Source organism: Phocoena sinus, chromosome 20 (genome assembly GCF_008692025.1).
Source record: "Phocoena sinus isolate mPhoSin1 chromosome 20, mPhoSin1.pri, whole genome shotgun sequence".
Classification (NCBI taxonomy): Eukaryota; Metazoa; Chordata; class Mammalia; order Artiodactyla; family Phocoenidae; genus Phocoena; species Phocoena sinus.
This window is the reverse complement of record NC_045782.1, coordinates 39,182,063-39,209,514: the sequence shown is the minus strand read 5'-3', so window position 1 is coordinate 39,209,514 and position 27,452 is coordinate 39,182,063. Positions and strand designations below refer to the sequence as shown.

Sequence of the window (27,452 nt, the reverse complement as noted above, 5' to 3'; positions counted from 1 at the left end):
CCCTGGGGGCCAGGACTCACAGTGAATGTCAGAGGCAGGTGGTGGGCAGCTCAGAGCAGCGCTGCGTGAAGGGGGCTGCAGGGAGCTCCCAGCAACCACTGGAGAGGCCCTGATCTCAACGTGTGCCCTAGGCCTTGAGTGGGAGAAGAGTGTACCCAGTTGTGCAGGGGCTGGAAGGCATTTCCGGGTGACTTCGTGCTGACCAGAAGGGGAGACTGGGTCACCAAGTGCCCTGCGCCCCCTGTGCAAACAGCCTCCACACCCAGCATCTTATTTGGTCCTCAGACCCATTCCTCTCCTGCCCCTTCCTCCTTATCCAGCTGTAATTTCCACTTCACAGGTGAGGAAACCGAGGTCAAGTGCTGGGCTGCCAAGGCCTCAGAGTTTGATGTCGTTACTGGAGCTCCACTGCAGGCTTCTAGGTCTAGGAGGGTGGGGTACCACCCACATTCCTCCTGCAGGGAAACCCACACAGGGGTGAGGGTCTCCTGGGCATCTGAAAGTTCTAGGAAGAGGTCACTCCTCCCACCCACCCCATTTGTCATCCCTGTTACAAATAACTCATTAGATTAAAACACTGATTTCCTGGGAATTCCCTGGTGGTCCAGCAGTTAAGACTGCGCTCTCACTGCTGAGGGCCCAGGTTCAGTCCACCTCCAGAGGTTCCCCACAAGGCCGGAAGGTCAAAATCCCCAGCATTCACTGTAGAGCTTCCATACCTCTGTTCTACCTTGAGCTTTGAGAACCTGCACTCGACCTTGAACTTCACGACGGTTCCCAATGGCTCTGCCGTTCCCACCGCTGAAATGCCCTTTGCCTGGTAAAATCTCACTGACCCTTTTGTGAAACCTAATTGGCTCTCCAGGCCGATGACCTTCAGCTGACCGCCTGCTCCTCTGTGATCCCAAAGCATTTTGTTCGTCACTCTCGCTCGGGGCACCTGCCAGAGTGTAGCCTCCCTAGCGCTCCGCCTGTTTGGCTCTCACCAGTCGGTTCTCACCTGTGAGCTCCTCTAGGAACCCACGGATACCTGTGGTGAATGAATGACCGCTGTCCCTCCCGCTGGCGGGGAGCATCCTTCCTGCGGTCTAACCTGAGTTGCTCCTGCTGCAACGCACGCGGTGGGGAGGGTGAGAGCGACGCCGGGCTAAGGGTGCGCCGAGCCAAAGCGGCGGCAGGTGGGCGCGGCCGGCCGACCCCCGGGGGCGCCGCCGCCCTGCCCGCGACCCCGGCCCGCGCCGCCGCTGGCGCCTCTTCGCCCCGGTTACCGCTAGTGGCTGCTGTCGCTCAGTGGAGCCCAAGGAGACCGCGGCCAGAGCGTCCACCGCGCAAGATGGTGGCTCCCGAGACTCAGTGAGTGCGTGCGTGCGGGGGCCGGGGAGGGGAGGGAGCCGGGCGGGGCGCCCCCTCCAGGAACCTCCAGGCAGGGGGCGGCCACGGGGGCTGGGGTCCTGCGGGAGAGGCGGCACGGCGCGGGCGGCAGCCATCGAAGAGCTCCTGCACCACGCGCCCCCCAGAGGAAGTTCCCCAGCCCTCCGCATCCAGGCCCCGGGAGGATGGGCTGCCAGGGGACGGGGCTCCTGCCCCTAGTCTGCCGGGAGCGTGGACTCCTCTTGGTGGGGTCCCGAAAGTAGGAGACCCAAAGAAGCCTGGGGAGGGGACTGGGGACCCCCATCCTGAGGCCATATAGACACTGTTTGAGGCTTAAGTGCTGGGGTGGAGTGGGGACCACCGGCCAACACACATCGCCCCAGGGGCCCCTCAAGAGTCACGTCTTACATCCCGCCCCACCCAGCCCGGTTCCCTCAGGTTGAGGTAGGAGAATGTCAATGGCTTTTGCCTGGTCTTTTAGAGCAGCGCTGTTCAGTAGAACTTTCTGGGATGCTCTATATGTTCTCTATCTGGGCCATCTAGTACAATAGCCACTAGCCACACATGGTTATTGAGAACTTGAAGTGTGGCTCGTGTGGCCGAGGAACTGAATTTTTAAAAATTTAAAATTCTGGGGAATTCCAAGGCGGTCCAGTGGTTAGGACTCTGCGCTTCCACTGCCAAGGGCGTGGGTTCGATCCCTGGTCGGGGAACTAAGATCCCTGCAAGCCACGTGGTGCGACCATAAAAAAAAAAAAATTAAAATTCTGATTAATTTTAAACAGCCACATGTGGCTGGTGGCTACCCTATCGGACAGTACAGTTTCAGAATCTCCATCTTCCCAGGCTTCCTCCCTCCCTACTCTTTTTGTTCTTTTCTCAAAAACCCAGAAGGGTGTCACCTTGACTTTGCACCTCCTCTCCATTCTAAGACCCTTTGCGTGGCGGGCTAGACAAAGTCACAGAATCACGGGACCTTAGGAGGAAAGGACGTCAAAGGCAGCTGTTCTAGCCGCCCAAAAGGTGCCCGGGCGCCCTCTCCATTGCTGTCTCTGCCTGAGAGCTTGTGCTTCCTGACTCATTTACTGCTCAAATTTTGTGGAGCACCTGCTGGGGGCCAGCCGTGGTTCCCTTCTCTGGAGTCCAGAGAGGAACAAGTAAATTACCTTACCTGCCCTCGGGGAATTTTCCAGGGGACGGGGGCGGACAGCAAGAGTGCACAGCAAGAGCGCAAGCAATACACAGAAATAAGCATATCTGTAAACTTTGGGGAGTGCGCTGGAGGGAACAAACGGGGCAGTGACAGAAAATAAGGGGACTTGCTGGGGAAGGATAATTAGAGAAGCCTCCCCTGAAGAGGTCATTATGCTAAGACCAGAGGGAAAGTGGATTAGGCAAAGTGTTGGGAGGGAGGGTGGGAACATTCTGGAAGAAGTCGCAGCATGTGCAAAGGTTCTGGGGATGGGACTCTGGCACTCTGGAGGAACTGAGAGAAGGCCAGTGTAGCTGGAAGGGGAGGGAGGCACAAGTGGCTCCCAGAGAGGTCAGCAGTGCCTGGGCATTTGGTAGATCTTGAAAGGGATTCTGGTGCTGGCCTCAGAGCAATGGGCAGTCATGGAGGGATTTTAAGCTGTATGTTTTAAAAAGCCCCCTCTGGCTACTGAGAGTCTCTGACCCCAGACAGGGGTAAGAGTGGAGACCCAGAGTGCCATCGGGAAGCAACTGCTGTAGTCTAAGCAAGAGATGATGGTGGCCTGGACAGGGATGGTGGCAGTGGCATGGAGAGAAGGGATGAGTTAGAGGTAGATCGTAGAGGTGGAATCAACAGGACCTGTGGACAGACCAGGTCCTGATGTGGAAGAGAGTGGGGGTTGGATGGGCAGTTTTCCAGCCGGAGCAGCTGGGTGGGAGAAAGGGCCATTTTCCTGAGCGGGGCAGCCTGGGAGAGGAGCATATTTTGTAGGGACAGATACAGGAGAGATCTGTTTAGAAAAGCCAGGAAGGCAGTTGGATGGAAAGGTGTGGTGCCCAGAGGAGGGTCCTGTAGAGATGGTTCTGAGCTCTTGGGACAGCTTGAGATAGGGAAGAGGAGGATGAGATGACATCAGAGGAGTGGCTGACGGGAGCAAGGAAAACCAGGGGCTGTGGTGTCCTGGAAGGCAAGAGAAAAGTGTGTTTCAGGAGGGCGTGATGAGCAGTACCAACTGCCGCTCAGAGTCCAGGGGAAGAGGACCAGCAAGGTTCACCCACTTCTGGGAACACGGAGTGCTTCTCCTTACACTGCATGGGCTGCCCGTGGAATTCTACTCATCTGCCCTTACTCTACCTACCTACTAAGCGCCAGGTTCCACACAGGGCGCTGGGTGTAACATCAGGTGGGCAAGACAGTCACTGCTTTCTCAGAGTTTAGAATCAGCTAAACCAACAGCCTCAGAAACAGGAAGTTGTTGGGACTTCCCTGGTGGTCCAGTGGTTGGAACTTCGCCTTCCAGTTCCGGGGATGCAGGTTCGATCCCTGGTCAGGGGGGCTGGGATCCCACATGCCTCCCGGCCAAAAAACCGAAACAGAAGCAATATTGTAACAAATTCAGTAAAGACTTTGAAAATAGTCCACGTCAAAAAAAATCTTAAAAAAAAAAAGAAACAGGAAGTTGTTTCATATAGCCAAAATAATCCTTTCGTTCTTTTAAACAACCAGCTTTTGCTGAGAGCCATCTGCGTGCCCAGTCCTGTACAGGGACGTAGAGGTACAAAAATGAACAAATGTGATCTTGACCCTCCAGGAACCGAGTACAGAGATACGTAGAGCATCCCTGCATTCACCATATTGTGTTACAAAGACTCATACACGGGGAATTATGGGAGAATAGAGGACAGGTACCAGCCCAGGTTGGGGGGGGGGGGGATTAGGGTGGCAGAGGGGATGCCTGAGCTGCTCTCCAGGAATGAATGGGAAATAGCCAGGGAAAGAGGAGGGATAGGGAGTTCCAGGCACGGGGGATGGAGGCAGGAGCAGAAATAACAGTAATGTGTGTGGGGCATGGGAAGCCTTTGGAGCTGGCTGAGTAGACAGGAGTGGGAAGGCTCTGGAGGTGTCCAGAGGCTGGGGGGGGGGGGGTCTCACTGGCTCATGGTGAGGTATGTAGACTTAGGCAATGGGACACCACCAAAGAGGCGGAAGCAGGGCAGTGACACAGTGGGATCTGTGTGTGGCCTTGCTCTCTGGCTGTTACGTGAGGTATGAATGTGGTGGAACAAAGGCAGAGGCGGAAGCCGCTGCGTAATCCAGGTGAGATGGTGCAGGCCAGGGTCTCAGCATGGCCTGTGGAGTCAGGGGGACTTGGGTTCTAATTCCACCTCAGCCACTTACTGCTTGGCAAACCTTGGGCAAGTCACTTAAAGCTCCCGAGCTTCAGTTTCCTCCTGTCCAAAGTGAGGATGATACCATCCTCAGAGAGTACTTGCAAGAGTAATCTTGGTCTCCTGATGGAGTCACCCCAGTCCTTAGCACAGGGCCTGAGTCAGTTCGAACTCGGTAAATGGTAGTTACCGCTGTTGTTATCAGTAACCATGGAGGGGAGGGGCAGGTGTGAGAGATAATGAGGAAGCAGAGGTGGCAGGTCTTGGCCATCAACTGGACGTGGCCGTGGGGTCCTGAACTCCTCATCCTCGCCTCGCACCTGGCGTGGTGGTGGAGTGAGGGAGGTAGAGGCAACCAGCTGGCTGCCTTTAGTCTGGAACCCAGCCCCCGCTTCTGGGCTACCCTTCCCAGAACCGCACAGCTGGTGTGTGTGTGACCGTGCCCATGCGTGTGTTTAGGGAGGGGAGCTCCAGAGGAAACAAATCCCATTCCTCAGTCCTGTGGCTCTGGGAGCTCAGCTTCGTGCTAACTTCCTTCTGTTGACACAAATGACTGTGGCCTGATGGCACCAGTTATCCTCTGGGCGAGGAGCCAGGATTCAGCCCCGAGTTATTCGTGAGCCCTGAGAACCAGCGCTGTCTCGGGATTATACAGTGTGTTTGCGTTGACGGCGCTGGTCTTTCCAGCTCTGAGTTCTGACGTGCTTCGGCAGTCAAAGCTCGATGCCTTGTCCTGGATACAGGGAGACCCTTAGAGGGGGCTGCAGCCCCCGTACCTCTACCCACTTTGGATAACGCTTTATGGCCCACTCCCAGTAGCCCTTCCCCATTGGGTCCAGTCTACCCCTCGCCCGGGGAGTCCTCTGTGGGCAGTGTGAACCCCCAGTGGACGCCTAACACCTCTCCCTTGTCTCTTTCACCTCCAGTCTCCCACCAGCGGAGTGGAAATAAACTTTCCGGGCTAAGTTAGATGGATGGTCCCCATTAGCCTGGCGGGCTGCCCCCCTCCTGCCTCCCCACCGACTCCCCTTGTCAAAGGAGGTGCTTCGGTGTGCGGGGCAGGCTGGGGGGACAAGAGCATCTGGGTGGGGGTTGGAGGCGCCCTGCCCCTCGAGCAGGAATGGTGCCCCCGGGGAAGAAACCAGCCGGAGAGGCTTCCAACTCCAATAAGAAGTGCAAGCGTTACTTCAACGAGCACTGGAAAGAGGAGTTCACCTGGCTGGACTTCGACTACGAGCGGAAGTTGATGTTTTGCCTAGAGTGCCGCCAGGCCCTGGTGCGGAACAAGCACGGCAAAGCGGAGAACGCCTTCACCGTGGGCACCGACAACTTCCAGCGCCATGCCCTGATGCGCCACGTGACCTCGGGGGCCCACCGCCAGGCTCTGGCCGTCAACCGGGGCCGGCCCACTTTTGAGGGCCAGGCTGAGGGTGGAGGGACCTGTCCGGGCCTGGCGACCACCCCCAGCTTCAGGAGTGTCAAGGTGGAAGCGAACCCGGCCAAGGTGGCCGTGCTGACCACGGTGTACTGCATGGCCAAGGAGGACGTGCCTGACGACCGCTGCTCTGCCCTGCTCGAGCTACAGAGGTTCAACCTGTGTCAGGCGCTGCTGGGCATGGAGCACGGCGATTACTACAGTCCTAGGAGGGTGAGGGACATGCAGGTGGGTGGCAGCCAGGGCTGTGGGGGAGGGACTGAGGAGGGAGAACATCGAGCCATCTGGGCATGGCACCAGCATGCCAGGCCCCGGGGCAGCAGCCAAAGCACTTCATTCACACCTTCGCCCATCAGAGCCTTCACTGAGGGCATACTCGGTGCCAGCTCCTGGGTGCCCAACAGTGAAGAGGCCGGGCCAGGCCCTGTCCTCAAGGGCTCAGGTCCGCTCCCCTCACTACCTAGGTCAGAGGTTGCAAACTGGTGGCCTGGGAGCTCGATTGGCCCACAGATGTGTTTTGGTGGTTTTCACAGTTTTTAAGAAAACTTAAATTAGTCTCCAAGATAAACAAAAAACAACAACAACAAAAAAAAAAAACAAGAGATTACATATAAAAATGTGGATTTGTGACTTCTACTAAGAAGCTAGGTCCTGTGCAGTCAGGGCATGAAGTTCTGGAGTTGGAGAGCAGGGCATGGGCTTCCCCATTCCCTTTGGTTTATCCCTGGCCCACTTCAAGGTCAGTATCACCCATGTGGCCCCTGGGGGCGTGCATATTGCAGCTCTGTCCCAGGCACTGGCTGTATGAGTCCTGGGGGCTGGTAAAGGGGTGGGGGAGTTGGATCTCATCGCCCAGAGAGATGACAAACAGCACACAGTTGGGGCCCTTTGTAACTGGTAGGGAGTCAACGTGTCTATCAGTTAATCCCTGAGCCGCAGAGCAGAGGGAGACCCCAGGAATAAGGCTGACAGGGGCAATGCTGTGGAAAAACACACACACACAAAACGCTGTAGAATCTTTATGGTTCCTAAAGCATTTTTACACGTATAAGTACAACACAAAATTACATTGATGGGAATTCCCTGGCGGTCCAGTGGTTAGGACTCCGCGCTTTCACTGATGAGGGCCCGGGTTCAGTCCCTGGTCAGGGCACTAAGATAGGAGTCACAACAACCTTTTGAGGAGCTTGGGGGCAGGTATCGGCCTGGTTTTAGAGCTGAGGAAACAGAGATGAACAGCGAGGTGAAATGATTTGCCCAAGGTCACACAGTCAGTAAGTGGCAAAGCTAGGGTTAGTCTGACCCCAGGCCTGTGCTCTTTCTATCACCCCACCCTGCCTGCCTCCCCTTCCCAGGACAAGCCTAACTCTGTCCTCCCTCCCTTTCTTTCCCTGGCTGTCCCAGGTGGCCATTGCCAGTGTCTTGCACACAGAGGCCTGCCAACGCCTGAAGGCATCCCCGTATGTGGGCCTGGTGTTGGACGAGACCAGGGACTGGCCTGAGTCCCACAGTCTGGCCTTGTTTGCCACTTCGGTGTCCCCCTGCGATGGCCAGCCTGCCACCACCTTCCTGGGCAGTGTGGAGCTACGGGAAGGCGAGGCCACCGCTGGCCAACTCCTGGACATTCTGCAGGCTTTCGGCGTGTCTGCATCCAAGCTGGCCTGGCTCAGCTCAAGCCTCCCCAGTGACCGCCTGGGGAGCGTGGGCCCGCAGCTCCAGGCTGCCTGCCCACTGCTCATGGAGCTACACTGCCTCCCGGGCCGGACAGATCCCAAGCCCCCTGCCTACCTAGGTGAATATGAAAGTGTGCTGGATGCCCTATTCCGCCTCCATGGTGGCCCCAGTTCCCACGTGGTCCCTGAGCTCCGGGCAGCACTGGACCTTGCAGCTATTGACTTGGCAGGACCACGGCCAGTGCCCTGGGCCTCCCTGCTGCCTGTGGTGGAAGCAGTGGCTGAGGCTTGGCCTTGCCTGGTGCCCACGCTGGAGGCCTCTGCCCCAGCCTCACCTACAACCAGGGCACTGGCCCTTGCCCTGCGCCAGTTCACCTTTGTGGCCTTCACCCACCTCCTGCTGGATGCTCTGCCGTCCGTGCAGAAGCTCGCCCTTGTCCTGCAGCCAGAAGAGCCGGACTTGGCCTTGCTGCAACCGCTGGTGACGGCAGCTGCAGCCTCCCTCCAAGCGCAGCGCAGCTCAGGTGGGGCGCGTCTCCAGGGCTTCCTGCAGGAACTGGCAACCTCCAGCCCTGACTTGGGCCGCGGCCGCTGCACCTACCGCGGTGTGGAGCTGGTGGGCTACTCCGAGGCTGCGGTCCAGGGCTTGGAGCGGCTGCGGGGGTCTTTCCTGGACTCCATGCGGAGGGGGCTGCGGGACTCCTACCCCGGGCCCTCGCTGGACGCCGTGGCCGCCTTGGCGGCGATCTTCGACCCCCGCCGCTACCCGCAGGCACCCGAGGAGCTGGGCGCGCACGGCGAGGGGGCGCTGCGCGTCCTGTTGCGCGCCTTCGCCCCCGCCGTGGTGTGCCAGCGGGCGCTGGGCGACTTCGCGCTCTTCAAGCGCGTGGTGTGCAGCCTGGGGCGGCTGGGCCCGCGGGCCCTGTGCGCCAAGCTGGCGTGCGCTCGCTCTGAACTGCACGAGCTCTTCCCTGACTTCGCCGCCCTCGCCTCCCTGGCCTTGGCGCTGCCCGCGGGCGCCGGCCTCCTGGACAAGGTCGGCCGCAGCCGGGAGCTGCGGTGGTGGGGGCCGGGCGGGGCGGGGGAAGGCCGGGGCGGCCCCGCGGTGAAGATCGCGGTGGATGGGCCGCCGCTGCACGAGTTTGACTTTGCGCTGGCGGTGGAGTTCCTAGAGAGTGGGTGGGGTGAGGGGCTCCTGGGCTCGCAGCTCACGTGAGGGCGGCCTCCTCTCCTCTGTCCAGCCAGCCCGGGGCCCTAGGCTCTCTAAGGGCCAAGCCGGAATTGACCGTGCTGCACCCAAGCTGACCTCCTAGTTGTGGCCTCCCACCCACCTTCCCCGTGCTCCCTCTGCTCCACGCTGAGTACTAACCGAGCCCCGTGGGCTGTGGAGGAGGGGCTGGATCGGGGGCGGGGCTCGGGCCAGTGGGCAGAGGTGCTGGGGTCTGGGGCACCCTAAATATCACTCCTGACCTTTCCAGAGTTTGGTGAGAGTGGCTCACCCCTTTCCCTCTGAACTCAGCCAAAGTTTTGGTCCTAGAAAAGTTGAGGGGCTCTTGGTTGGAGGGAGGAAGACAGGGTCTGCGCAATTCAAGGGTTGAAGGAGAGGAGACTGGGTCCTTGACTGTTGGCCCCCACTTCTGACAACATCTCTTCAGATGTGACTGGAGAGCAGATGACCGCCCTTGTTTTTGACACACAGCACAGCACCCTCTCTGTGCACAAGCTAACAGTTCGAGGGAAGTGGTGGCGCCCTCCTCACCAGTAGGCTGCCTGAGGCTTTTCTCTATATGGCTGTGTATATCGACATACACATCTATAAATGTAAAATAAATCTATCCTATCTTTCACAGTGTTAATACACGAAATCTAAAAGGACTTACTTTGGTTTTGCAATGACAGGGTCCAAAAAAGTCCCAGGTGGACTAAATTTATTTCTAATTTTTTTCCTCCTCAAAATCTGGTTGCTTTCTAAGTTCCTAGCCTTCCCCTGCCCTTGCCTCAGACTTTTTTTTTTTTTTTTTTTTTTTTTTTGCCACGCCAGGATTTTAGATTTTAGTTCCTCGACCAAAGATTGAACCCGGGCCGTCGGCGCAGAGTCCTAACCACCGGACTGCCAGGGAATTCGCAACAGATTTTTTTTTTTCTTGCCCACTGCTTGGCTTGTGGGATCTCAGTTGCCCGACCAGGGATTGAACCTGGGCCCCTGCCTCAGACCTTTAAGACCAAAGACTGTAAAACCACAGTGCTGGACTGGCTGACTCCGAGATGCAGCCTCAGGCCCAACACAGGGATGTCGGAGGGCTTTTTGCCTCCTGAAGGAAGCAGCTGGGGCCTCACCAGAGCTGGGGAACACATCCTTTCAGATTCTAGTGGGTTTCCTATCCCCTCTGTCAGCCCTTGCTGTGAACCATGTGGGGATCTGGACAGGGTAGGTAGTGAGAGGGGAGGGGGCTGGCCTCTCCCCAGGCCTCCTGGGTTTGGGTTTAATTTGCAATAAAGTGGAAACCCAGTGCATCGTGCAGTCTCCGTGGTGGTGTGTGTGTCAGGGGCCTGACTCCCTTGGCCTGACTCCCCTCTGGGCTTCATTTAGGTCATTACGCTGCCCCTGTGGGTGGGGTGGTGGTCATCCTTCTGGGCTGGCAGCCTGGAACTGTGGACTCCCTGATTCTGCTTCCCCAGTTGTGGAGAGGAGAGGCACAGAAACGCGCTGTCATCGCCCTGGACTCGGCCAGTGCTACTTTGTGAACAGGGAGACAGGGGCTTCTGCTCTCTCTCTACACCCAAGAAGCCCATCAGCCTCGTGTTCTGGCTGCAGAGGGAGGAGTGAGCCCCGTGGCTCCCCGTTTCAGACCCTGCCCTTCTTCCTCCTGCAGCAGGCCCGGCCTCCAGCACCCCCAGCCCCCTGCTGGCCTCCCTGCCCCTGCCCGCCAGGCCTCTGCAGCCCCCGCTGGACTTCAAGCACTTGCTCGCCTTCCACTTCAATGGCGCCACCCCGCTCAGTCTCTTCCCCAACTTCAGCACGGTACGGGCTGGGCTGGCGGGTGGGGGGCATGCAGCCGAGTGTGGGGGTGGAGGGGAAGGGGGGCTGCCAGGGCCCAGCTCTCAGAAGCTGGTCACCAGAGTGACCAAGTGCTCCTGAAATGGGGCCCAGCTCCCACTTAGGCCAGGGATCCAGGATGGTATCACCCCCTCCCCCCAGCAACTACTGCTGGGCCCCGGGGGGGCCTCTGAACTGCAGGTTTCACTTGAGTTTCTCTACAGGGCTGTCTGTGTGCACTTGGGGTGTGCCTTTCTGTTTTAGTTTGTCTCTATAGGGCTTTGTTTTTCGTGGGTGTGAGCTTGTGCATGTGTGTTTATAAACTCTTTGTGCCTGGGTAGTTGTCTGTAATTAGTGTGTGTGCCTGTGTATCTGAGAGTTTTTGTGTGTCTTGGTGTCGACTGTGTATGTGTTTGGTGTGTGTCTGGCCTCTGAGTGTGTGTTTTTCGTGGTTTGGGTGACCATAAGTGTGTGGATGCGTGCCGTTGGTGTGCATGCCAGCGTGTATCTTTCTAGTTGTCTCTGTAATTTGCAACTGCCTGTAAGCTTATGCGCCGTGTGTCTGTCTACTAGTCTGTATACACGGAAACATGTATTTCCATGTGTGTATGTGTGTAAATATGAAATTTACTTCACTACATGAGCTCTAAGGTACGTCACCTTTTTTTTTTTTTTTTTTTTTTTGTGGCGGTATGCGGGCCTCTCACCGCTGTGGCCTCTCCCGTTGCGGAGCACAGGCTCCGGACGCGCGGGCTCAGCGGCCATGGCTCACGGACCCAGCCGCTCCGCGGCATGTGGGATCTTCCCGGACCGGGGCACGAACCCGAATCCCCTGCATCGGCAGGCGGACTCTCAACCACTGCGCCACCGGGGAAGCCCCGTCACCTTTTTTTAAAAATTTGGAAAATCAAATATAATCATTGATGAGCCCCACCCCATCCTGCCAAGATGGTAGGAAATTCCGTCTCAGTCACCCTTGGGAGCTCCTTCCTTCCCGCCCTCCAGGGTTGTGCAAACGTCCTGTGGAGCCTGAGACATTTGGGGAGGGTCCTCTGGTCTTCGGTCCCCACTGTCACTTGCTGGATGCTCACTGTTCAGGCACATAATCCCTAAGAGGGGGTCAACCTGCTGTCGTCCTCCTACTGGGGGCCCTGCAGGCCACTCTCCTCTGAAGTCCTGTCCTCTGCACGCCCCCGCCCTGGGTGCTGTGGGAGTTAGAGCCTCTTTCTCTTGTCAGGGAAGTTTCTCTCAAAGTTTCTGTTCTCCTCTCTCAGGAAGGTTTGGAAAGTTCCTCTTGACAAGCAAGCCCAGACAGCTTCTGCTTTGGGCCCAACAACCTAGCCCCTGAGAAAAGGGAACATAAAAGCTTGGTTTGATAGAAGAAAAAAAATTTATCTAAAGTAAGGAAAAGAAATTAATATGGCAAATTAATATGCCAGAGAAACGACCCTACTACTCAGGGAACCATCCTCTGGCTTCCACTTGCTGCCCCTGCCGCCCCCGCCCAGCCCCCCACCGCCCCTGGGCCGTGGCTGTCCCTCTCCCTCTCAGACCTAGTGACAGTGGCAGAGCTGATAAGATAAGCCTTATGTCCCCCAGCCCGCAGGTCCAGCGCAAGTCTGGGTTATGGGAGAGGAAATTCCAAATTCCTTTCTCTGCTTCTGCCTGCCCCCAACTCTCTGTCCCAATAGTTGTGATTCTTGCGAATGAGAAAAAAAAAGAGACCAGAGGGGCGGCAAGAGATGCCAGTGTGATCGCCAGCACGTGGTTCTGTTTCGCAAGGTCATGGAGGTCATCCTGGCCATCCCCCTGCCTCTAAGCAGAAGCCTAGGCTGACAGAGAAGGTCGGCCAGGGAAGAGGCTGTTTCTTTTTCTCTAATATCCACAGACATGGGAAATTTCTTCCTCTGGGCTGATCACTGCCCTCCTCCATAGTCTTAGTTTTTGGCATTTTGCAGTGCCCGCCCCCTGCCCTTACTGAGCTGACCCCAAAGTTATTGTGCAGTCCCACCCCCTTCACAGATGGACCCGGTCCAGAAGGCCGTCATCAGTCACACATTTGGGGTTCCCTCCCCTCTGAAGAAGAAGCTCTTCATTTCCTGTAACATCTGTCACCTGAGATTCAACTCAGCGGTGAGGAGTAGTGGAAACAGGCTGGGGAGGGGGCTGGAGACTGGGCTTCTGGGGTCTTTCCTGGAGGAATAGGGGTGGCAAAGGGACTGGGCTCCGTATTTTCTGTCCTTCGTTGCGGAAGAGCCCCTCCTGGTCCTTTATCCATCCCATCCTCTCCTCTCTCCAGATTCCTCTGCCCCGTCCCATCCCATCCCCCTGGGATTTCATTTCCCTCCCCTATGCCTCTCTCCTGTGTCCTGGACCCTTCTGCCAGAGAGAAGGCTGCCCTTCCCTACTCCGGGTCCCAGGGGTCACCATCGGCTCTCAGTCCAGAGCTGAGTTCTTAATGCACCTGAGAGTTTCCAGAATGTGTTCATGCCTGTCCTCTTAATGAGTTCTCATGATACATCTGTGAGATGGATAGAGGTGCTATCATCAGCCCCACTTTTCAGATGAGGAAACTCAGCCTCAGAGAGGTTAAGTGACTTGCATGAGGCCACACAGCTGGTAAGTAGAGCTGGGATTTGAACCCAGGCCTGGCTGACCCCATAGCCCGCATGCTTTCTACCATGGCCCGCCCCTAGAGAGCGGACCTTCCCTGCTCTGGTGAAAGTGCCCAGGGAGGGGCCACGGGGGCCTGTCTTTCCTACTTTTGGGAGCAACAAGAAGGGACCCCTAGTGGACAGGCCAGATCTGGAGGGTCCCTCCAGGCCTTCAGGCTATGTGAGTCATGCAAGTGATGGACAGAGAGACTTCACTCTGAGGGAGGAACCGTTGTCTTCTTCATACCAGGCCCAGCACATTTGCCTGGCACATGGCAAATGTTCGATAACTATTTGTTGGAAAAATGTACAAAGGGTTGAATGATCTGAGGCGCACATTCCCGAAAGTGTGGGGACTGCTCTGTTTTTCCGCTTGTGCATTTATAAACCTGTTGGTAACTGACATTCACTGAGCACCTACTGCTTGGACTAGGCCCTTATCATTCATGTTCTCATTTTAATTCTCATAACTCTGTGAAATCAGTATTATCATCACAGAGCTCATGAGCGAGGAAACCGAGGCTCAGAGAGGTGATGGGACCTGCCCAAAGATGCACAGTTAATAAGCGGCTGAGGCAGAATTTGAAGCCAGGGGCTGCTTGCCTGGGAGCTCGTGTATGAGAATGCATTCTGTAAACCTCAGGGCCACACACATGCTGTGATGGTGACAAGGATGCGCCCCCTGGGTGGCCGGAGCCGTGCCTCCCTCTGACCTACCCCCTGCCCAGCGCCAGCTCATGGATGGGGCAGGTGGACTCAGCCAATGAATGGTGACCCCATGCCCTCCCCTCCCCAGAACCAGGCCGAAGCACACTACAAAGGCCACAAACACGCCAGAAAACTCAAGGCTGTCGAAGCCGCCAAGAGCAAGCAGAGGCCGCAAACCCTGGCCCAGGATGGGACGCTGGTGTCCCCATCCCCGACTCCAGCCAGTGGAGCCCCTGAAGAGCCACAGAGCAGAGGTCAGTCCTGAACTTTTCTCCCCCCTTCCCACTCCAAATCTGGCTTCTGAAAAGGGGTTGAGCGATTCCTGCCTATTATTATTCCTGCTCGTGTGGGAGTATTCTATACATACAGGGAAAGGCACACATCACATGTGTAGAGCACCACAGATTTTCCAGTCTGGATCTGCTGAGATGAAGAAATGTGTCACAAGCACCCTAGTAGCCCCTCCTTGGGTCCCCTCCCGGTCACTACCTTGTTGTTAGCTTCTTAGGGCTGTGATAACAAATGACCACAAACTGGGTGGCTGAAAATAACAGAGATGTATTTTCTCACAGTTCTGGAGGTCAGCAGTTTGAAGCAAGGTGTCAGCAGGGTTGGTTCCTTCTGGGGGCACGGTTGGGTGGGGGGAATCTGTTTCATTCCGCTCTTCTAGCTTCTGGTCGTTGCCGGCAATCCTTGACTTGTGGATGCCTCATTCCGATCTCTGCCTCCGACTTCACATCACATTTTCCCCAGTGTCTCTGTGCTTTCACATGGTCTTCTTATAAGGACACCAGTCATTGGATTAGGGCCCACCCTAGTCCAGTATGATCTCATCTTAACTAATTACATCAGCAAAGACCCTATTTCCAAATAAGATCACATTCTGAGGTTCCAGATGGACATGAGTTTGGAGGTGATGCTATCCAACCACCCACACCCCTCCCCCAGAGTAACTATGAGCCTGACCTTTCTCACCAGAGATCAATTTCACCTGGTTTTGGTTAATGATATACAGGTGGTCCTCGACTTCATGGTGGTTTGGATTATGTTTGTTTTTTTTTTTTTTTTTTTTTTTTTTTTGGGTACCCGGGCCTCTCACAGCTGTGGCCTCCCCCACCGCGGAGCACAGGCCCCGGATGCTCAGGCTCAGCGGCCATGGCCCACGGGTCCAGCCACTCCGTGGGATCCTCCTGGACCGGGGCACAAACCCGCATCCCCTGCATCGGCAGGCGGACTCCCAGCCACTGCGCCACCAGGGAAGCCCTGGATTATCATTTTTTGACTTCACAACGGTGTGAAAGCCATATGCATTCGGTAGACACTGGACTTCCAATTTCGAATTTTGATCTTTTCTGGGCTAGCAACATACGGCAGTGGTCCCCAACCTTTTTGGCACCAGGGACCAGTTTCACGGAAGACAATTTTCCCACGGACCGGGGAGGGAGGGTTGGTTTCAGGATGATTCAAGGGCATTACATTTATTGAGCACTTTATTTCCATTATTATTACATTGTAATATATAATTAAATAATTATACAGCTCACCATAATGCAGAATCAGTGAGAGCCCTGAGCTTGTTTTCCTGCAAACTAGTTGGTCCCATCTGGGGATGATGGGAGACAGTGACACCCAAAGTATGTTGCTTATGTCCAGTCTACTCCGTAAGATGCAGCTTAATTGTCACTTGCCACTCACTGATAGGACTTTTTTTTTTTTTTTAAGAAATTTATTTATTTATTTATTTTTGGCTGCGTTGGATCTTCGTTGCTACACATGGGCTTTCTCTAGTTGCGGCTAGCGGGGGGCTACCCTTCGTTGTGGTGCGCAGGCTTCTCATTGCAGTGGCTTCTCTTGTTGCAGAGCATGGGCTCTAGGGCACTTGGGCTTCAGTAGTTGTGGCGCATGGGCTTAGTTGCTCCACAGCATGTGGTATCTTCCTGGACCAGGGCTTGAACCCGTGTCTCCTGCATTGGCAGGTGGATTCTCAACCACTGCGCCACCAGGGAAGCCCGCTGATAGGTTTTTTTTTTAATTAATTAATTAATTTGTTTTTATTTTTGACTGTGTTGGGTCTTCGTTGCTGTGCATGGGCTTTCTCTAGTTGCGGCGAGCAGGGGCTACTCTTCGTTACGGTGCGCTGGCTTCTCATTGCGGTGGCTTCTCTTGTTGCAGAGCATGGGTTCTAGGGCACTTGGGCTTCAGTAATTGTGGCACATGGGCTAAGTAGTTGTGGCTCGCGGGCTCTAGAGCTCAGGCTCAGTAGTTGTGGCACACGGGCTTAGTTGCTCCGTGGCATGTGGGATCTTCCCAGGCCAGGGCCCGAACCTGTGTCCCTTGCATTGGCAGGCAGATTCTCAACCACTGCGCCACCAGGGAAGCCCCCCACGGACAGGGTTTTGATATGAGTCTGCAGGCAGTTGATTTATTGTGGTCTCTGTGCAGTCAGACCTCTCTGCTAATGATGATCTGTATTTGCAGCCGCTCCCCAGCGCTAGCATCACCGCCTCAGCTCCCACCCCCAGATCATCAGGCATTAGATTCTCATAAGGAGCCCACAGCCTAGATCCCTCGCGCGTGCACTTCACAGTAGGCTTCGCGCTCCTGTGAGAATCTAATGCGCTGCCGCGGATCTGACAGGAGGCGGAGCTCAGGTGGTAATGCGAGCGATGGGGAGTGGCTGTAAATACAGATGAAACTTCACTCGCTCACCCGCCTTTCACCTCCTGCTGTGCAGCCCGGTTCCTAACAGGCCACAGACTGGTACCGATCCGATCCGTGCCCTGGGGGGTGGGGACCCCGATATACGGTAGGTGCATACTCTTTTGTGATGCTGGTCAGCAGCAGCCGCGTGCCCAGGAGGGTAAACAACTGACACACAACCATTCTGTGCCCATGCAATCTGTTTTTCACTTTCAGCACAGTATTCAATAAATGACATGAGATATTGAACACTTTATTATAAAACAGGCTTTGTGTTAGATGACATTGCTCAACTGTAGGCTAATGTAGGTGTTCTGAGCACATTTAAGGTAGGCTGGGTCAGGCTATGATGTTCCGTAGGTTAGGTGTATTAAATGCATTTTTTTAAAAAGTTTCCTTCCTTTTTATTGATTGATTGATTTTGGCTGTGTTGTGTCTTAGTTGCGGCACACGGGATCTTTCGTTGCGGTGGGAGGGCTCTTTGTTGCAAGGCGCAGGCTTCTCTCTAGTTGTGGCACGTGGGCTCAGTTGCCCTGCAGCATGTGGGATCTTAGTTTACTGACCAGGGATCAAACCCATGTCCCCTGCATTGGAAGGCAGATTCATAACCACTGGACCACCAGGGAAGTACCTGCATTTTCAACTTACGGTATTTTCAACTTACGATGGGTTTATCAGGATATAACCCCATCAGAAGTTGTTGCGTGTAGCTGTATTTTGTCCTTTCTCATTGCCATGTAATATTCCATTGCGTGACCCATCAACTCTTTTCACTATTCTCCTGTTGACAAATATTTGGATAGTTTCCAGTTTTCTGCTGCTATGAATAGTGCTCCATGAATATTCTAGCACTTCTTTTTGGTGACTTCCACATATTTAACAGTTCCCTAATGACTGTAGATCATCATCAGGGCTGGGTGGGCTCTCTGAGACCACTGGATCCAACTTTATCATATCAGGTGGGAAAGCTGAGGCCCAAGGAGGCCCAAGTCTGCCCAGTGATTTGGTGGGGAGTCTGGGATTCAGTGCTGGTCATATCTACACCAGGGACCCTTCCAATCTGCCATGCCACCGCCAGAATATCTGTGCTTAAAATCGTGGTCTCGAGAATCATCTTGGGCCTCACTCTTACCCCACGCCTTCCATCTCCCCAGCAGTTCCTGCAGCCCCTCCTCCTGGTCCCAAAGTCCAGCCACCCCTGAGTCCGGAACCCACGCCCAGGGAGCCGGCCCACTCAGACGTCTTGGATGCTGCCTCCTCTTCCTCCTCTTCCTCTTGCCCACCCTGCTCCCCAGAGCCTGGGAGAGAGGCGCCAGGGCCTGAACCGGCGGCGGCTGCTGTGGAAAGTGGTGTGAGTGGGGAAGGCAGGAGCGAGAAGGGGCGTCTCTACTGCCCCACGTGTAAGGTGACCGTGAACTCCGCCTCCCAGCTTCAGGCTCACAACACAGGTCAGTGCGCCCCTCACCAGCTCGAGTCCTGGGGAGGAGATGGCCCTCAGCAGATGTGGGCAGGCTAGAGCTTCTGGGCACTTTGCTCCAGGGCTAGGTGACAGAGGCGCTGTGCTCAGCTGTGGCTGGGTGGGTATTTCAGGTCCTCCCGGTAATGCCTGAGGAGGGAGAGTCGGGGAGAGAAGTCAGGCAGCAAGAACTGGAGGGTCATCACTGAAGACAGGAGACACCCCCACATCTCTCCTTGCATCAGACCCGAGGGAATTGGATTGGAATGAGAGCCAAAGGGAAGCCGACCTGTTACTCAGCAACGAGGCCTTCCTTGGGCGATGCTGGCATGAAATGAGAACAGCCGGGAGGACCTTTGGGAGGGAAAGAGAAATCTCACATGGCTGGAGGGGCTGGCAGTGCTGAGCAGCCTGGAGGCGTCAGGGGGCAGCCAAACTGACCTGGTTTGGAGGGGGTCTCCATGGCCCCTGAAGCCCCTCTTTGGTGCTAGCAAGCTGTCTTCTTTCCTCCCTCCAGGAGCCAAGCACCGGTGGATGGTGGAAGGTCAGCGGGGCGCTCCCCGCAGGGGCAGGGGCCACGCAGTGCCCCGGGGAGGAGCTGGACACAAGGCCAAGAGAGTGACGGGGGTCCGCGGGGGCCGGCAGGGGCCCAGGCCCCCTTTCCACTGTGCTCTCTGTCAGCTCCAGGTCAATTCAGAGACCCAACTCAAGCAGGTGGGGCAAGTGCGGCTGGGATTGGGGGTGGAGCAGGGGTGAGGGGGGTGGGCCCAGTGCCAGGCCCGGAGGAGGGAGCCTGCGGGGAGGAGCTGGGTAGAGCAGAGCAGGGAGCAGTGGAGGAAGAGGTGCGAGGCTCCTGGAAGGCGAAGGCCAATTCTTAACCTCCCCTTCCCAGGGCCACTCCAGGGCCGTGTGCATTAGGTGTGTGAATTGTGGGTAGAGGAAGGGTGAGCTAGCCGTAGTTTTGGGGTCCTTGGGTTCCTCATCTTGTTCCCAGTCTGTCTGTCTGTCCATTAGCACCTGAGCAGCAGGAGGCACAAGGACCGCCTGGCCGGGAAGCCCCCCAAGCCCTCCGGCCAGCACAGCAGGCTGCAGAAGCACGCAGCGCTGGCTGTGAGTATCCTCAAGGTATCTGTCTCCGGGCAACAGAGCTGGGAGCCGGGTCCAGAGGGGAGAGGGTAAGGGGAGAGGGTAGGCCGGAAGGGAGGGCCAGCTGGGGGGCTGGGAGGAGGGGCAGGAAGGAAGCCACCCCCGTTGGAGGCTGCCTGGGCAGGGAAAGAGCTGGGGTTGGGTTTTTGGCTGTCTGGGGATCTGCTCAGAAACATTTCCGGGGGGGAAGGTGGGCCCAGGTAGTAACCTCAGGGGCAACAGCGAGGCGTGGGCATGCATCTCCCGGAGACCATCTCCACCCCCGCTCCCCATAGCCTCCTCCCTCGGCCCATCCTAAGATTCTCCTCCCTCCAGGCAGGAAGGCAGGTGGTGGAGAAAGCCCTTTGGAATGAATGTTTGGGGGTGGGAAGGGAGGGGATTTAGGTTTGGAATCCTGACAGTCACGTTTCCCCCCCCCCACTCCACAGCAAAAAGCCCAAGGAGGGGGCCCAGGGAGGGGACAGGATTTTCTTGGGGTCAGAGACTTGAGTCCTTTCCTCTCTTCTCTGCAGTCTAAACTGGCCTTGCAGAAGCAACTCACCAAGACGCTGGCAGCCCGCTTCCTGCCCAGCCCGATCCCCACCGCGGCGGCAACCATCTGTGCCCTCCCAGGGCCCCTGGCCCTCCGGCCTGCGCCTGCGGCAGCCACCACCCTCTTCCCGCCTCCAATCCTGGGCCCAGCTCTGTTTCGCACCCCAGCAGGAGCCGTTCGCCCTGCCACGGGACCCATCGTCTTTGCTCCCTATTAGCCCTCCTGGGGAGCCCGGGGCTGATTTCCCAGCAGTTGCCCTCCCCCTCCTCCTCTCCCCAAGATGCCTCGGTTCCCCGCATCCCACAGGAGACTGCCTTTTACAGCCTAGGGGTTCCTGCCCAATCTCGGAAGAGCTGGGCTAATGCTAAGAGCCCTTCACTCAATCTGCACTGGGGATTCAACTAATGCCCCCCGGCCCAAGGACCATCCATCTGCACCCTCCCTTCCCCAGGCTTCTAGGGCTAGCCCTGGGCTCCCCTCCATTTCCCATCCTGATTTATGGGGAACAAACTGGAAAATCCAAAGATCTATGCAAAATCCTAGCCCCAGCCCTGTGGTGCTCTCATTCTCCCACTCAAGACCTATACCCGTGTGGCCCGAGGTCCGAGGAATCTTACCTTTTCCTAGCCCGACCTCTATTCCCATGCCCTGGGGGCAGGGAGGGGAGGCCCTCCCCATTCACTGGATTCTCTAGAGAATCACTGGTGTTGAGGGGGCCGTCTCAAGGGAGAAGCTAAGGGGACAGTCACAGCCATCCCAACCACAGGGTCTCAAGATGGAGTGGGTTCAAGGTTACCTGGACGAGCTGACCATTGGGGATGTGGTGGAAGACTGTGGAGGAAGGGAGCAGTGCTAAGTGGGGCAAAGCCAAGGGGTGGCTGGAACTGCAAGCCTCTGGGGCTTTCCATCCGCTCTGACAGGGAGGGCTACGACAGGGAGGCCAGGGTAATGTGCTGGCCGGGCCCAGTTTTTAACAGAGGAAGTGCTCAGTCCCACACACGTTCTCCTCTCTTAGCCTTTCATTGATTCCTCCTGAATCCCAGCTCTCGGGGCAGGGTGGGGGGAAGGGGTGGGTGACACTGGGTCTCCCTCAGACTATGGATCCAGCTAACACCGAATCCCCCCAGGGCTCCCAAACAAAGAGCTTTCCCCTTCCAGCTCTCACCCCAAACTGGCCCCTAGCGCTCAATTCAGCTTTCCCTTCCCCCACGAGCACCCCAAGGCCCCCTCACTGTGACTCACCTGAGTATTGGGATCCACTTGGAGCCACTCTCAAGACCCGTTTTCATGCTGTCAAAATTAATGTCATAACCTCCGTCCCACCCCAGCAGCACTGCCACCCTCACCCCACAATATGGGACTTTGCCAGTATCCACCTGTATCTTTTTTAAAGCTGTTTCCAATGGGAGAACAAGAAAAAGGGGGGAGGGTGGGAAACTTTTTGATAACAGTTGTGGTTTTATTGTGTCCAACGCATCAATAAATCAATTTAAGCCCAAGCCTGTACACACCCTAACTCGCCCAGCCTGGGTCACCTGACCCTGCTCGCCTCTCCTATCTTGGGGAGAAGGGGCGTGTACTGGAGGTCACCTGGCTGTAGTGTCTTCACCTATGCTAGGTGTGTACATCAGAAGCACGAAGTGGGCACGGGAAGTTGTGGGTCAGCAGCTCACTTTACAGCGTGTTGGAAGCGTAACCACCCTTCTGAGCCCCCAGAGATCTGGCAGCTCCTGGGAAGCTGCTGTTGGCCGGCTTTACTCTGTTCAGGCATCTGAGGTAAGAAGGGAGGGCTAGACGAGCACCTTGCCCGGCCTCCACCATGGCGGCAGGCATATAAACACAGGTAATCTATAAATAGAAGTCCAGCTATCAGCTGAAAACAACCACAGGAAAGGGTGACGACCAGTGCCCAGGGCTGTGAGGTCCACGGATCGGGCACTGGGCAGCCACTCTGGCAACTAGAGTGGGTAGTGCACTCCTGCCCCCTGGTGGTTGGGGGGGTGGGGAGCAGTGTCCCAGCCTCCAGGGCCACAGGCATAGCACCTTGAAACGGGAGAAGCTAAGGGAACAGTGCAGCCAGCCCAACCATGGGCAGTATACAACCCCCACAGGGCTGGAGAGGATCTAGATCATCTAAGCAACTGCCGTCACCTTACAGCTGAGAAAACCGAAGCCTAGGGGCTTCAAAGCCAGCTGGTGACTCCCAGCCCAGTCGGCATTCCATTCCACCTCAACCAAGAAAATGCTCCCTGAGCAGGAAGGGGAAGCAGGAAGCTGGGGGAAGAGTTGAAACAAGATTATACTCCCAGGAGGCTAGCTTCTCTCAGCCCAGGAGAGCACAGGAGAGAGGTCAGGGTGTTGGATGAGGAGGCGCCCCGAACACCAGCACACACACGTGTGCACGTCTACACACACACACACACACACAAACGAGACACCTGGATGCCCTTTCTCTAGAGCCCAGGCTGGTGCCGTAAGCGTGTGAGTGTGTGTGTGTGAGATTGGCAGGAAACCCGGAGGTGTAAGACCCCTGCGATAGGAATCAGACCCTAGACTGGGCACTTCCACACACAGCTCTGCTTCCTGTCCAGGGCCGGCAGAAGGAACAGTGATCCAAAACCACCCTAGACCTGCTTAAAAGCAAAAACTGATCATATCACTTCACTGGCATAAATCCTATCAATGGCTTTCCATTGCTGTTAGGATACAGCAGGATGGGGGCTGGGGGGCTTGGGGACCGCTAACCTAGACTATTTGCATTTCCCAGAGTTGGGAGGGAGCAAAAGTGACCTGAGCCTGGGACAGCCCAGCTGCCTGGCCTAGTGGGCAGCTCCCCCCTTGACTGGGAAGGACAGCTTGCCTAAAACCCCCCCTCCCTTTCCCCTCAACCCATCTTCCAGAGCTGGCAAGGCAGCTCTTCAGCCATCCAAGGAGCCGCTGCCCTTGTTCTTGCGGCTGAGGGGGAAGGCAGACTTGCTCTGGGGCTGGGTCATCCTGCTGGCCAGGTAGACGAAGGGCTCCAGCAGTGAGCGGCGGTCAGCCACCGACACCTCCCAAAGCTTCACCTTCTCTGACTTGGCCCAGTGCTGAGCCACATCCGGGTCTACACGCCGCTGCTCCTGCAGGTCACACTTGTTGCCGAGGACCACGATGGTGACCTGGGGAAGAGGGACAGAGTAGAGGCCCGTGGCTGTAGCATGGACCTCAGGAATGGTCGTGAGGGCCAGTGACCACCTTGGGCTTGTAATGGAACGCCTGGAGGGGGTGCCAGATGGAGGCCAGAATTTGAACAGAGGGAGGAGAGGAAAAAGCAACCATTTCCACCTCGGAGTCCTAGGAGAGGGCAAGTCTCAATGGCTGATGTCTCATCTCTTCCTGTATTAGAAACGGTGGACAGGGGCCTCCATCTGGAGGAGTTCCATTACAAGCCCTGTGTCACCAATGCCTGATCATTACTGGCAGTCAGTTAGTTGTTGGCAAAGTAACCGGTGAGGAAGCGCTCCCAGAATGCCTCCAGCTTAAAGCGGGATTTGAGAACAAAAGGGCCTTCACAGGGGAGAGCACAGAACCATTATAAAGAAAGACTAGTGGGGACGTCTTAAACTGGAGAAGCCTCTTTGGTAGAGCTGCCTCAACATGCGGCCACCTCTAGGAGTGAAGACACCCTCCAGTGGCCTCCATCTCCGCCCTCCAGCTCTAAACCCACGTCCTGGCAAATCAGTGAAAAACAGAGCCTTTCCAGGCCTCCCAAAGCCAGCCCAGGGCCCACTCTCTCTCATCACCAGGGTTCCCACACACACCTCCTTCTTGTCTTTGGATTTGTCAATCTCCTTCTTGAGCAGCTCCACGCGCTGAAAGGACTCTCGGCTGTCCGTGCTGTAGACTAGGACATAGCCATCAGTGCAGGAGAAGCAGTGCCGGGGCAACTCAGCCCCATCTCGGAGCCCCCGGGTGTCGTAGAAACGCACCTGCTCCCGCACCCCCCGGTCAGTCTCAATGGAGCCCACGTAGATGTCCTCCTGCGTCTCAATCATCTCAGAACCTGGGACAAAATGAGGAGAAAACTTGTTTCTAGGGAGAAAAGAGATTGGGAACATGAGTGACTGAATATATCCTAACAGGCCAACCAGACAGGGAGACAAAGGTACACGGGGGCTGAGGAGAGAGGGCCAAAGACTGCGAGTCTGGCCAGACTGGAATAACTTGGGGGAACAGCTCTAATCTCACGCTGATACCTTGCTGAACACAGCGTGATGCGGAAGTTTTTCCTTCCTGTCTCGGACATTGGGTTTTCTCTTTCCAGATGTCCTCAGTGTTGTAGAGTTGGGATCTTTCGGTGTAATGACCAGCAGCAGCGACCTTTAGCCTTTTCGTGCTGTGATCAAATCCTCTCCTCATTCTTCCACTTCCTCCACCATGCCTCACGCCCAGCAACACTCACCCACTACATGGTTTCCGTACAGAAGCTGCTCCAGGATTGAAGTTTTGCCCACAGAAGCCTGGCCACACACGACCACCTTGCAGCTCTTCCCCATGTTTAGCTTTCAACCTTGAAGAACCGAAGCACACTGGGTGAGGCAGGATCAAAACCAAGGGCAAACTTCCCTTGACTGAGGACACAAGTTCTGAAGTGGATGCGTGGCCTCAGGGGTTCGGCCCTGTCTGCTACCCTAGGCAGGGTGTACTAAAGTGATGTGTCTATATCCACTACTGGACAGTTAGCTGTATATTATTCACCTTATTCCCAGTACGAGGCCAGTAACTGGCACAGAGCAGGTGCTCGGTAAGCGTTGCCATAAAGGGGGAAGAGAGTCGCTGGTTTAAAGGAACCCCTAGCCATGTTCCTTTCTGTGCATAGGATGTGGAGGACCAGTTGTTGAAGGTAGCCAGATCTGGCTCAGCTCCCTCTCTTTAACTATGACCCCATGGAGAAATAAGCAGGACTATTATTTTGTGTGGATCTGTCTTATACCACTCTTCCTGGGGAGAATGAACAATTAGGAAGAACATTTTGCTTTCCCGTATGGCTCATCCAGACAATTAGTTCCCTCGAATTCCCAGTCAAGGCCATGGCTCAGATGAAAAAGACAGAAACAAAAGAGTGAAGGAATCTAAGGAAAAAAACGCTTCAGAAAAAAGAAAAATTTTGTTTCTTTTGAACTGACAAACCCAGATAAGGCCTAGACACAGAAATCCCTTCTCTGTTTGGAGGTCCCAAACAGAGATCTCCTCGAAGGCATCCCAAACACAGGCTTCCCAGAAGGAGCCCCAGACAAGGAGTCCGCCCCCGCCAGAGGAGAGATACAGAGATCACTCCCCAAAGGGATCTTAAACAGAAACCTCTCCAAAGTAAACTCTTAGTACAGATCCCCCTCCCCGCGAGGGGCCTCATATAGTGAGCCCCGAAATTAAGGGATACCCCGACTGCTAGGCGGGCCTCCGGAACAGAATTCCCCACGAGAGGGCTCCCAGAGGGAATCGGAATCCTGCCACCTAAAGAGTCCGGAAGCAGTGGTCGATCCCGGCCTCCCAGCTCCGTACCTCCTGGGGCCCTCGCAGCAGCCCGGCCGGGCCCCTCTACGCGCGCCGGGACCAGGGGTGGGGCAGCACGGCCGCAAACACTCGGATCTTCCTCCGGGTCCTTCCGGGCTCCGTCTGGCCCCGCCCCGTAGCTTCCATCCCGCAAGACCTATTTTGGCGGCGGAGAGCCGGCACCAGCCGAACAGCGCCTCCAGAGGCCGGCGGGGAAATGACGGCCGGGACCTGGGCTGAATGGTCTCCAGAGCACAGGGTTCTAGGCTCCCTAGACCGGCCGGGTGCTGTTTTGGTGCCTCAGATGCCCATATGTTCTTTCTCTAAAGGCTACTACAGTAACACTTTGTTTACTCAGTCATTTATTCATCCAATGTCTTCTGAGCTCCTACTCTGTGCCAGATACAGGACCACGTGCTGAGAAAAAGCGGAGGAATTAGACACCGTTGCCGCCCATCAGAACGTCACCATCTAGAGGAGCTAGACATCTAAACCAATAATTACAGTACAGCATGGTAAGAACTATTACAGAGGTGCTATGGGAGCACAGCTAAGGGCATTTAACTTGGGGGCAGTGGGCATTACATTCTCCGCGGAAACTTCCTAGAGGAGGTCAGGTCCGTGTTGAAGTTTGAAGGGTGTGGGAGGAAAGGGTGGAGGAAATACGGCAAGAGTCATGGCATTTACTGGAACTACAAGTATTTGGGTTCATTACTGATGGTAGAAAGGAGCCAAATAATCAAAGGCCTGTGTGCTGGCCAAAGAGATCAAACTGTATCCTAACAGCAGTGGAAAGCCATTGATACGACTTATGTCAGCGAAGTGACATGATCAGTTTTTGCTTTTAAGTGGATCACTCTGGTAAAAGAGTGAAGGTTGGAGAGAGGTGAGACTTGGGGTTAGTTAGACTATGGTAGTATTCCAAGTTTTCCAAAAAATGATGAGAATCTGAATTGGGATGGAAAGGAGATAGATTTGGGAGACATTTGGTAAGAGAATCAACAAGACTTGGTGGTAACTTGGGAGTTTTAGATGCCGAGAACACAAAGGAGGAAGGTGGTTAAAGACGGATGGGCCTCCTGCATTAGACTGTAGACCGTGAGCCATTGGCAAGCAGGTTAGATGGTCTGAGTCTGCGCTTTCCCAACCCAGCACAAAGTAGGTACTTTGGAGAGGGCTGTTGAATGACTGGCTGGCTGAATGACTTCTCTCTTCCAAACCCCTGAGCCTCTCCCATCTTCCGCTCCCCAGTGTTAGGTGTGATCTCAGCTCCCTCAGCACTGTGATAGAACCATGCAAGCGTCCTATGGACAATGGCACAGACTGTTTTACTGGAGAAGCAAGCAAGGGCGTCAGGGGTCTGGGGGGCGGGGCAAATCCTTTTAAAATTCTCTTGACCCATTCTTATTTTAGTACCCTTTAACTTTAAAATTTTAACCTCAAACTCCCCCAGTTTAACCTCAGGAAACCCCTATTTAACTCAAGTCCACAAAAATTATTGGTTTGGGTGAAGGGAAGTACTACGAAGGGCTGTGTCCTTGCCCTCCCTGAGTTCCCAATCCAGACTGCAATCGGCAAGACAAGCGTGCTGAGCACAGAGTTTATATGAGGGTTGGGAGCGCTGAGGACACTGTAGAGCAGGGACCTCACCCCGCGAGCTACCGTATAAACTCCAGGGCAGGATCTGGGGCCCTGCGCCGCCCTCCCTAGGCTTAATGCTGAGATGGCATTCCCAGGCGGCTGACATGAAAGCAGCCTCATAAAAAGGTCAGCGTCATTAGGGTGATGAACAAGTCGGTGCTTGGAGATCCGGAGGGGATGAAAGGCGCGGTTTGAAGACGCCCTGCG

The 27,452-nt window shown here is 55.7% G+C and overlaps 3 protein-coding genes and 1 long non-coding RNA gene across 5 annotated transcripts in view; 2 read left to right on the top strand and 2 right to left on the bottom strand.

The window, feature by feature from the left end:
- ZNF385C (zinc finger protein 385C) overlaps positions 1-21,099 on the top strand; it is a 31,158-nt gene extending 10,059 nt beyond the window's left edge. Inside the window, exons 2-8 of the mRNA XM_032617868.1 lie at positions 10,716-10,861; positions 12,899-13,009; positions 14,327-14,492; positions 18,096-18,386; positions 18,912-19,108; positions 19,409-19,519; positions 20,053-21,099. Coding sequence (XP_032473759.1) covers positions 10,716-10,861; positions 12,899-13,009; positions 14,327-14,492; positions 18,096-18,386; positions 18,912-19,108; positions 19,409-19,519; positions 20,053-20,289 — 1,259 coding nt within the window. The 3' untranslated portion in view covers positions 20,290-21,099. The remainder of the gene's footprint in view (positions 1-10,715; positions 10,862-12,898; positions 13,010-14,326; positions 14,493-18,095; positions 18,387-18,911; positions 19,109-19,408; positions 19,520-20,052) is intronic.
- Positions 1,323-10,353, top strand: C20H17orf113 (chromosome 20 C17orf113 homolog). The gene is made up of 3 exons (XM_032617867.1): positions 1,323-1,353; positions 5,658-6,394; positions 7,571-10,353. The coding sequence occupies exons 2-3, from the start codon at positions 5,852-5,854 to the stop codon at positions 9,053-9,055; spliced, it is 2,028 nt and encodes a 675-aa protein (XP_032473758.1). The 5' UTR covers positions 1,323-1,353; positions 5,658-5,851; the 3' UTR covers positions 9,056-10,353.
- LOC116746388 lies at positions 18,368-18,975 on the bottom strand. Its single transcript, XR_004347692.1, has 3 exons — positions 18,836-18,975; positions 18,684-18,748; positions 18,368-18,544 (listed from the first exon to the last, which is right to left on the bottom strand). It is a non-coding gene; the product is annotated as an uncharacterized LOC116746388 (long non-coding RNA).
- A 408-nt stretch (positions 21,100-21,507) lies between the features above and the next one.
- Positions 21,508-25,737, bottom strand: NKIRAS2 (NFKB inhibitor interacting Ras like 2). Of its 2 annotated transcripts, XM_032617647.1 has the most exons (4): positions 25,614-25,737; positions 24,514-24,621; positions 23,873-24,114; positions 21,508-23,230 (listed from the first exon to the last, which is right to left on the bottom strand). In XM_032617647.1, exons 2-4 carry the CDS (start codon positions 24,605-24,607, stop codon positions 22,991-22,993), a joined length of 576 nt encoding a protein of 191 aa, XP_032473538.1. In that variant the 5' UTR covers positions 24,608-24,621; positions 25,614-25,737; the 3' UTR covers positions 21,508-22,990. The 2 variants fall into 2 exon arrangements, with proteins under 2 accessions (XP_032473538.1, XP_032473537.1); XM_032617646.1 differs by lacking the exons at positions 24,514-24,621; positions 25,614-25,737 and adding an exon at positions 24,308-24,507.
- Positions 25,738-27,452: the final 1,715 nt, after the last annotated feature.